Source organism: Monocercomonoides exilis (genome assembly GCF_001643675.1).
Source record: "Monocercomonoides exilis strain PA203 chromosome Unknown scaffold21-1407046, whole genome shotgun sequence".
Lineage (NCBI taxonomy): Eukaryota > Preaxostyla > Oxymonadida > Polymastigidae > Monocercomonoides > Monocercomonoides exilis.
The window spans coordinates 1,395,772-1,407,046 of record NW_027150566.1 but is presented as its reverse complement, the minus strand read 5'-3'; the positions used below and the strand labels follow the sequence as shown (position 1 = coordinate 1,407,046).

The 11,275-nt window shown below is 40.9% G+C and overlaps 1 protein-coding gene across 1 annotated transcript; it reads right to left on the bottom strand.

Moving 5' to 3' along the window:
- Window positions 1-1,900: 1,900 nt before the first annotated feature.
- On the bottom strand, window positions 1,901-7,957 carry MONOS_17555 (uncharacterized protein; the record flags this gene model as incomplete). Its single annotated transcript, XM_067870486.1, has 1 exon — window positions 1,901-7,957. One exon carries the CDS (start codon window positions 7,955-7,957, stop codon window positions 1,901-1,903), a length of 6,057 nt encoding a protein of 2,018 aa, XP_067727984.1.
- Between the last annotated feature and the right edge of the window lie 3,318 nt (window positions 7,958-11,275).

Sequence of the window (11,275 nt, the reverse complement as noted above, 5' to 3'; positions counted from 1 at the left end):
CGAACGAAACTTTTCTAGAATGGAAATATAATCTTAACAATGTTATTATTTCCATTTTTGAAAGGTTTCGTTCGTTGGAACAGAAATTTGATCGAAATATGAAATTTTTATTTTATTTGAAAATTAAACAAAAGAAACTTTTCAAAAAAATTTTGACACTTGAATATTAACAAATGAACACTGAAAAATGATAAGGCTTATCAGAGACATCCACATGCTTATTCAAGCAAGATATTTGTTTTTGAAACAGAAGAGATGAATTAACTATTTCAAAATAAAACCACTTCCCAATGACAAAAAACTTTGAAAAATTAACATCCCGAAAAAAATGTGATTTCAAAAATAATCACCAATATATAATCCACTTTAAATTGAATAGAAAAAATTTCTACAAAAATTCAAGTAATTCGATAACGAACAAAACATTTCCCTTTTGTAAATTTTAATAATTAGTTTGAATTAAACTTTGAAATTTTTTAAAAAATCTTTTGGAGTAATTTTTGAAATTAGAGAAGGAACCATCTGTTTGACTGATAAATAATTTGAATCAATCACGAACCGTTATTCCATTAATTTTTTATAAAGAATTCAGAAAAGACCAATTTGGTGCGATAGAAGAGTTGATGTTCATCATTCATTCAGAAGTGCCTCGTAAAGAGCAATTAGGGTGATGTCTTTATTGGTAGCATGGAATACGAGAAGCTGCGATATCTTCAAACCGGGAAAATGCTTTGAATATTCGGTTTTTAAAAAAATCTCATGATTTTCCTCCCCCAAAACATAAAAATAAAAATGGTAATTATTCACTTTCCAGAGTTTGTTTTTTCCTTTTGCTTTGTGATTTCATTTCATTTCTTTTCTTTTCTTTTTTAAACAATTGAAATATGGAAACCCCCCGCTATCTGAAAAACAAGACATGAAAATAGGCCCATTGCTGGGACTAAAAATGGGCAAATGAAAGCATTCTTGTTGTGAAAAGACAAAAAGAAAATATGCTGACGATATTCTTTTTCACTCGACACATGTGCATCTTCTGGACAGATTATCACTTTTTGTTATTGTGATCAGCAGGCATTTGTGTCCTTGCAACATCTTTGTCGATAAATCAAAACAGATTGTCCTCGCATTTGGCATGCACAAAATAAGGAAAGCGTGTGCACTCTCCAAAGCGCCCGTTTTCCGAGTTGGAGCACAAACAAGAGCAGATAGGCATCGTCTGGGTTTCTGATTTTATTGCTGTCTGGAGAGGCGAAGGATTCAGGGGTGGGGGTGGGTGAAAGAATGCTTCTGTGATGAGAACGCTGCCATCAAGCGAGATGCGCTTGTTGGAGCTGGAAGCATATTGCTCTTTGAATCGAGATTTTGGAACAGATTCCATTTCTTCGGGTCTTTGAAGGCACATGCACATTAAAGCTATTTATTATTTTCACAACAGCCTTGAAATGGATCGAAGCTTCTGTCAAAGAACTGGTGAAAAGAAAAGAAAAGAAAGGAGAGAAATGGAAAGAATTCTGCGTATTTGTTGATTGCCATGAATAAAAAAATAAAATAAAATAAAATAATAAATATTTTTGCAGCATCTGCGCAGCTGCACCCGATCAAAAACGAAAGTCTGGCCAGCAAAACAAGATTACAAAACATACGAAAAGGCACGGTGATTGTGAGATCACACATTGCTTGGATGGAGGTGCGCAGAAGCGAAGTGGCAATGCTGCTGGCTTGGAAACGCAACACAAACACCAAAAACTCGCATCACTGAGAATGCTGCAAAAGCAATTGTCATTGATATTTCTTTCTTTTTTTTCTTTCTCCCCTTTTTTCTTCATTGCGCGATGCAAGCCAGATGGTGGGTGGTGCACAGGCACACAGACACACAGGCTCAAATGCTGGAGGGAGCCAGTCAAAACGAGGTGAGCGTCTCTGAGACAGCGGAAGCAGGCAAAGCGGAGGGAGGGGGGATGCCTGTGGCATCGACGAGGTCGATTGCGTCAGAGGCTGTGAGCATGGCAGAGGCAGGCGGAAACAGCGCGATGAACGCTTTCTTGAGCTCCTGGAGCGTGGGCCTGCTGTGGGGCTGCTGCGACATTGCGGCGCATGCTGTCTGGCCGAGCGAAATGCCCTCGCAGCTGCACAGTGTTGGCCTCTCCCCGTTCGCAATCTTCTGCCCGGCAGCTTCTGCTTCGTATTCCCCAAACGGGATCTGCAGCGTCAGGCACTCCCACACCATCATCCCGATCGAAAACACCACCGTCTTCTTTGTTGCGTGCCCCTTTGCGCCGCTCAGCAGCTCCGGCGCCTTCCACCGCATGCACTCCTTCCTGAAATCATCTTCATCCTCAAACGCCGATGAGGGCGGAGGCGATCCTCTGCCGTTCCCATTCGCACACGAGCAATCAGAGGAAGAGGTGGCAATAGTTGTGGTTGATGAGATGGACGAAGAGTCAGAATCATCTGAGGAGCAGTCGGAGTGGAGCGCAATGCAGATGACCATGTGTTCCGAGAACAGCACAATGTGCGGACTCAGATTGGCCAACGATTGGAGCGGGTTGTTCATTTCGTCGAAGGAGTGGAGCGCAAGATTTGCCACCCAGAACAGGATCTGAGCAGCTGTTTGCTCTCTTTCCTGCAGAGTTCCAATTGCCATCTCCTTTGTCTTGTTCCTCCCGTGAAGCAGCATGAACATCGAATCCCTCAGATCCACAATCAGCTTTTCGTGAGGCGATGAACAGGCCATTGCATCCACCAGATTCGACATCGACGAGGTGGTGGGGCACAGATCCTCTCCCCGAACAAAAGTGGATTCAGTGTCTGAAGTGTCTGTGGTTGAAGTGGATGAAATGGATGGTGATGGTGTTCGCTTTCTGGTCTCTTCCTCCTCCTCTTCTTTCTCATCCACCTTTTCCAACATCCATTGAGGAATCTTGTCTGAATCCCTTCCCAAAATATATTCAGTTGATCCACTCTCAGAAAGAAGGTGCTCTGATGACTCCGAGTGTCCCAAGCTTTTTTCATACACCCTCTTTTTTATCCTTTCTTCATTCTTCTTCTCTGCCTCTCTCTCAGCTCTCCTCCACTGCTCTTCAGGCGACATCTCCATTGTCACCATCTCAATCAATTTCGGATCTTTTCTCACTGTATCATTCACAATCTCCCTCAGATCTTTCGCTTCATTCTTGACCTTTCTCCATCGAACAATAAATGCAACTGCAATGATAAGAACAATCAACAATATAACCACAAGCACAATAACAATAATCGGCCATATAGATTTTTCTTTCTTTCCTCCTTCAACAATCTTTTCATCTCCTTTTGGTTCAGATTCACTTTTGTTCTTCAGAACAAAAGATTCTGTGGAAGATGGATTAGAAACATTTCCAAACAATATGCACACAGCCACTTCTGCTTCTGTTGGAGCAGGGCTTACCAAAGACGAACCTATCTTGCCCTGGACTTCTTCCTCAGAAACAAACTCATCTTCCGCAAAAGCGTGAGTCTCGATTGAGCTGACATTGTTTATTTTTGACACAATCTGGAATCCCAGATTGCATGGCAGAAGAAGCGTCCCTCTGAAAGTCAGTTCAACAGTATCTTCTTTTTGAGTTGTTTCAACTGACTTCAGCGTTGGAATGAAGAACTCGGATGATCTTTCAGCAGCAATCCCCAACAGCTTGCATCCTTCATTCAAAATCCAAAGTGAAGTATTTCTTTCCCATCCATCTCCTCCTTTCAAATCAACAACATTGAGTGTTCCGCTGCCTGTGCAGAATACGTTTCTTCTTGCAGACTTGTATCTTTCGATGCTTTTGCTGTTATTCTCAAACAAGCAGCTTTCGATAACAGCACTTCCACCACTGATCGACAGCCCGCCTTTTGAAGAGTTTGTGATCGATGTGTCCTTCATCTCCAGCAACCCTTCACACACATCAACAACCGATCCAGTCCATTTGCACACATCCTCATCTGCTCCATTCTTTTCGCTCTGATGCTCATCCTCACATCCAATCAGTTCGCATGACTGCAGAGACAGAGATGCCCCAGATGATATTTCCACCAAGCTCCCTTTCTCTGAAGGTGTGAAGCATCTTTCAAACGAACAATTCAACAATTGGCTTCTTGTTTTTTCACACGCCGACTCAACCACATGGGAATTGCTGCTGCTGCTGGTGATGTTTGAGAACGATGATATGCCCATCTGCAGAACAACCCTTTCTCCAGCATCTTTCTCATTCACATGCTGATTCTTCCCCTTTGCCAGAGAAATAAAGTTTTCCCCACACAGCCGAATGTCAGATGCAGCCAGCTGCATGATGTTCACTGATGCACTCGACTCAACAATCATTGCAGTTGCAGTTGTTTTTATTGTGGATATCTCGATCTGGTTCAGAGTGGCAGCTGACCCACCCTTGAAGAGGAACAATGGCTGAGCTGTGCCCATCACACATATCGAGCTCTTCTCCATCTCAAACACTCCTCCTTCAACCACAATAACACTCGAATTGAGAGTAGACTCAACAGATGATGACTGCAGAGTGCAGCCTGAAAATGCCAACGATCCATTCAATTGCTTCATAATCGCTGTGTGCTCTGCTGAGAAATGCTCGTCAAACGAAAACAAGCAGTCTTCGACCAAACACTCGTTTTCAAACAACATGATCCACGATCCCTCAGACTCCTCTTCAATCGATGAATTGAAATGAATTGCTGATTGGTGTTTGGTGATCGACTTCAGCGTGAGATCGCTGACGACTGTCGGCTCAGCCACCACACTCGATGAGTCAACACATATCGCATTGAACAGCCCAGCCTGCACATGCCTCACTCCGTGTGACACGCTTCGACAAGGATTGTCCTGCTTCCCACACTGGTTGCTGTCTTCAGACTCCATCGACACAAACACCTGCGGCGTGTACAGAAATGTGATCAGCGGGATGAGATCGATGTCTGAATGTGCTGAGTCGCTCCCACAGATCGATGTGTTCATGCGCAGCGAGGGCTGCGAAAAGTCAAGAGCGAAAAGTGTTTCGTTGATCTGCTCACCGATCGAATGGCAGTTGATAAACACATCCTTCCCCATGAATGCACTGTTCATCATGAATTGAACACCCGCAATGTGAAGAAGGAGCGGTTTGGAAGGGGTTTGAAAGGGAGCATCTGGATCGCAAAAGTCCAGCATCATCCCGCCTCCTCTCCCTGTGCTCTCAGAACAAGCACACAACACAAATGTGCAGTTTTTCACTCCCAGGCTCGACTCCTCATTCTTCATGTGCATCATCAGCCCTCCTCCTCTGTTGCTTTGCCGGCTGAGGCAGTTCCAGAACGTGCAGTTCTCCATTCCACACTTCAATCCAGCAAACTCATCCACACCCAAAAACACTGATCCTTCCTCAGTTCTCGACACATTCTCGACTGTGACAGATGTCATGTTCATTGATGGGCAATCCACTGGCAAATCGGGTGAATCTCCTAAAGCCAACTGATTTGAATGGAGTCCAGTGGGGAAAACTGATATGAAACTGTCAGAAGAAACAGACGAATTGATGAACGATGTGTTGTGCATGTGCGCTGAATGGAAATTGGCTGACAGTCGCAGAAAAGGATTTGCCAGAGACAAAGTCGCAAGTGCACAGTGCTCCAGGGAGACATCCCCTTCCGCAATGTCAAGCACACACAAGGAAGAAGAAGAAGGAGACAAGGTGTCAGATGGAATGAACCTGCAAAGAGAGAAAGACACCGAATACACAGAGCGGATGAATGATTTGTGGAACTCACATCTGCTCGGAAGATCGATTATTAGGTTTGAAAAGGAAGCATTCACCGAGTTGGAGATCAGCGAGCCATCATCCGAGGAATCTCCATCACCAGATACGAACAAGTGCACAGCCTCATCACCTCCTTCAACTGAAATCAAAGGCCGGTTTTCATCAGACGGTTTGGAAGGCAGCAAGGATACTGAATGTTTGAGTGAAGCTGATCCTTCCACTTTGATGATCGATTTCTCCAAACCAACTGGAGAGAATCGCATTTTGATCATGTGGTCGATCGAGGAGCATGGCGCTTCTGAATATCCACATCCACTGAAGCCTCCTCCTTTCTCTTTCGAAACAAACCCTTTCCCACTCCAATTTGACCACAAATACACAACAAGCGGGATCTCATATTCTTCTCCTGTTGTCATCCCTTCCCATCCACACAACTCATCCAGTGATTCCAACTCCTCTGAACTCATCTCCCATTTCAAATGATCCTTGTTCACAACTTCCCTCAAATCCCATCCTGAAACAAACAGATTCTTCCCTTTCCAGGCATTGCATCCCTCAAATGTCATTCCTTCCATCACAAATTTCTCTATTTCCTCTGGCAATGCAACAAACATTCCTCCTCCCATTCCCTTTCCTCCATCCTCAATATCCACTGACGGAACTTCACATTCAGACAAATTCACATTTTTCATTTCCAAACTCCCTCCACTTCCAATTAATATCATCATCCCTCCTCCTCTCAGTCCTTCTTCGTTTTTGCACTTTGATGATATGTTCGTGTTCTTGATCGATATGGTTCCTCCACCACTCGTTTCCACTTTCACGCATCCTCCACTTCCTCCCTCGTTTGCCATCTCTGTCAATGTGCATCCCTCAACTGCCACTCGTGATTCTCCGTTCACATTGATTGGCGGAAGCGCAGCGAAAGTGATATCCTCAGAAACAACCAATCCTGTGAGCTCCAATTCACCTCCACTCACATGAATTAACGAAAATGCCACAGAGCTCGCAAGAGTGTCAGCTGAAAATACAATCGAAATATTGCTCAAAGAGAGAAAGATTGATGACTGAATAATCGAAGATATTGAGGAAGGAAGAACACGAGGAAGAGCAAAAGAGAGAAAAGACAGAGAAAAGCTGCCAGAGCACTGAATAACATTGTGGCAGTCAGTGGAGATATTGTCAGTCAAGCCAACATTCACCAAGGGATATTGGCTCGAAGAAGATGATGCAGATGAAGAAGAAATTGATATTTGAGATGTTTGAAACAAAGGCACAACAAACGGATTCTTGATCGATGCTGATGATATCACTTCCATCGCATTCACAAGCTCATTCACTCGCTCACGAACACAGAAGTCGATTGTTGAACAGCAGAAAACGGAATATCCACAATGCGAATGATCTGCACCACTCCTTTCGTCAACTGATATGGGAGATTCAAAATCACACAAATACACACACAGTGGAATAACTGGCAACGATGTCCCATCCTCGCATCCACACAACTTCTCTTCATTATTCATGCAGTTTCCATCTTTGAAGAATCCAAAGGATGCTTGATCAATTATCTCTTCCAACAAAAGCCCGCTTCCACACTGAACAAACACATCACTTCCATGAAAAGCTCTGTTTGGGTTTTCTTCAGAAAATATCACAGATTCATAAATGGTGAAATCCGATTCAGTCGAATCAACATTTATGAACAACCCTCCTCCTCTCCCCTTTTCCTCAAGACTTCCTGCACAACATCCCTCAAACATTGTTGTTCCATTCACAATCAACTCTCCTTTCCATTCTCCTCTCATCCCCAGACCACCACCATCTTTTCCTGCTGACACATTCTCAAAATGGCAGTTTTCAACAACAACACTCCCAGAGGATGCATCATTTCTCTCAATTATTCCTCCACTTCCTGATTCCCTTTGAATCGATGTGATGTTTGTGTTCACCACATGCAACACTGATCCAGACCAATTCACATTGAATGAAATCAAACTGTCAGAAATGAAATTCATGTCAGAAATTCCAACTCCTGACAATTCCACATTTCCTCCAAATATCTGCATGAAAGACACCTCAAGCAGCAATTTACTGTCAACTGATGATATTTCGCATTCCTCCATTGTCAATGATCCATCGCCATCCATCACCACAAATGGCTTGCTTGTCCCACTCTCTGCATTCCCTTGCAGCATTGTCACTTTCTGAACACAAAAGGTTCCAGATGAAATTTGAAAAACTGATTCAAGCGATGATGCTGATTGCACAATGCATTCATGCTTCGATATTCCACAAACGCTGAATTCATTGGATGAAATTGATATTTGTTCTTCTTTGAACACACTTTGTCGCAGAATCAGAGTTTTGTTCGAATTTCTTGTTGTTCTCTTTAGCGAATATTTGATAGAGCGACAGAAAGGGGCAAAACCACACTGCTCATGATCAATGCCAACTGAATAGTCAGCTGTTATTTGATAATTATTCTCATTATTGGTCATCCACGAACTCAGATCTGATATATCAGTGCAAGTGTAATCACCGTTTTTGCATCTTGTGATTCTCGGGGAAGCACTTGAAGAATAACAATCAGTTATGTTGTTTTTATCAATCTTCGTCCACTGTTGATAATTACACATGTGAATATCATGTCCGTAAGCATTGTTTTTTGCTGTATTGTTATGGAAAAGACAATGTTTGATATTTATTGATGGTTTATTAAATTCCTCAACAAAAGCAAACAATATACAAGGAGCATAATTCCCACTTTTGCAATTCTGCATCGAACAATTTGAAATCAATATAAATGTGCTAACGTGCCAGAAGTGAGTAACTGAAGAATACTCATCTGAACTTGCATTGTCGAAAACACATGAAACAACGATGCATGGATTCTTTTCACAAGCAAGAAAATAAAAACATGTTTTCCCGAAAGACGAACAGTTGAAAAATTTGGTCGAATTAACAGCTCCAGAATCAACATTATAGAGTCTGTGTCCTCCTGTTTCTTTTGGAGACGAACATTTGCACACATAACAATTTTCAGAAACAAATATTCCATTTGAATTTTCCATTGAAACAGCACCACAACCGATTTTTGAAGAGCATTCCAAGAATGAACAACGATGCAATATTATTGAGGCATTTCCCTCAGCGTGCAGGGCACCACCCATTTCATCACTCTGAACATTGAATGTGCCATCATTGAACACATTTTCTCCTTCTGTGAAAATTTGTCTTTTGTTGAAAGTTGTGAAGCATTTCAAAAACGAACTATTTCCGCAGCGAAAAGAGATCATCGCAGGCGAAAGAATGCCTCCAGAATATGGACTTTCACAACCAATCATCTCCGTTCTTTCCACCAGGACTCGGTCAGAGCATCCATTTCCATTGTCGCACTTTTTCATTGATTTTGGCAAAGTGATATTTTCGAACAAAGAATCCGATACAGATATTGATGAAAGACAACTTGAAGAAAGAAATGGCTCATTTCCATGAACTTCAAATGATGAAATCCTTGAAGAAGACAAGCACAATTCACCACAATGATGAAGAACTTCCTTTGAACGATGTGCAATCAAAGACGATAATTGGCGATCATGAACCACAAAATTGATTGAAATATTGCTGAGACATATTCGGCCTGCAGAACAGCCAAGCAGATTTTTTGATTGTGGATGGACTGAAAACGAACAACAGCAAATATCCAGTCTCGAATGTGAATCAACTGATGCAAAATACTTCTCCATGTTCATGAAATATGAAAGTGTAGACAAGTTAATTGTTGAATTCTGGACAACAAAAAATGAATGATCATTTTCCGCTTCACCTTGCATGCTCTTTTCTTTGCTTGTCTGCTCAAATGATAATCCTTGATTATCTGAACTCAAAATTGTTGTTGAACAACAACAAAATTCAATTCCATCAATGTTGTTTCCAGAAACCAACAAATAAAACGCGAGGCACCACAAAATGAGCAGATTCATAGAATGTTGAGAATCAATAATTTTATTATGGTTCTGAAATTATAATCTCAATTATGGTTTGTTTCAATAAAAAAGTTTTTCTCTTTCAAATAGATAATTTGACAATCTCAGCCCAATTAGATCATGAGCAGTTGCTATAAATGAAAATGATAGATGAATATTTGATTGTGGAAGAATAGATTGTGAAATTACCAATTCATCAATGATCCAAATGAACAAATTCCAATCAATTCCTTCTGCACGAATCTGTATCTGTGAATTAACTAATAAATAATAGAATTCCGTTCAAAGAGCATTTCGAATTAATCTCTGTTGTGGTGGTTGAAAAACATTCCAAAAAAAAATCAGAAAAAAGATTTTTTGTTTGTGAATATCTTCCGATGTTTCATTCATCAGTTTTATTGGTTCTTGAAAACGTTATCAACAGAATTTCACATGCGTTTGAACCACATCTCCAAAAAAGTTGTTGAAGAAGAAAAGTTGAAAGAACTTGGTAGCCGAATAAATGAATTAGAGAAAATGCGCTCACAAATGGAATACATCAGAAGTTCTGTGAATTCCTCATATGAGTTCAATTCGAGGTATTTTTTAATATTCATTAATATTTGCATTTCAAGAATATGTTTTCCTGTTTTGATCATGTCTCATTATGAAAGTGTTGAATTTGAAAAATATTGAAATTGCCAAATGTGAGCAGCTGAAGTTTGTCCTGTTTTAATAAAACTGAAAGCCTCTTTTTCAGTGACTTGCTCACATTGTCCTTGACTGTTTGGGATGACTAAGTTCATTCAACAACGAAAAGGATGAAATCTGAAATAAAGCTTTCCTTTCTTTTCAATGGACAAATGATGCGTTTGTGATTTAGGTTTTTGTGCACGGAGATAAAGAAAGAGAGTTATGATTGAATTTTGAAACAGAAATGTTTGTTGCTTTCATGCTTCTTCAGAATGGTGAAAAGCATATCTCATTCGCCTCGGGTGACGTTTTGATAAGGATCAAACAAATAATGCAAGTTGACTTTCCAAACATGTGCCTCATGTGGATCAGCAATTATTCATTCAACTGAAAATTTGTGCAATGCTTCTTTGCTCAGAGTATTTGAGAGCCAGAATGATCAAATGCAGAAAGCAGAAAAAACAATCGAGAGGAAAACAAGTGTTGCAAAAGGCGAAACGATTCGTTATTGATTGAATGAAAGTGATTTTTTCCAGTTTGAATTGAAGCTCATCAGTCGGATTGTGTTCTCTGAAAAGATTGTTGGCTAATGAAATGAATGTTGGAGATTGGTTGAGAAAAATAAAGGAAGCGTGGATTTGGAAGAAAAAGAGAAAAGAAAAGAAGTGAAGAGATTTATCTGGAGAAAAGAGAAGAGATGGTGAAAATGAGACAGCAAATGTGAAGACTGTATATCAGATGCGATGAAATAGTAAAATTTGTTCTCTCAAGGTAATTGAACGAACAAAATCAAATCATTGTTTATATGCGGTTGAAAACTGTGAGAAATGTTCTTGATGATGTATTTTTTAATGT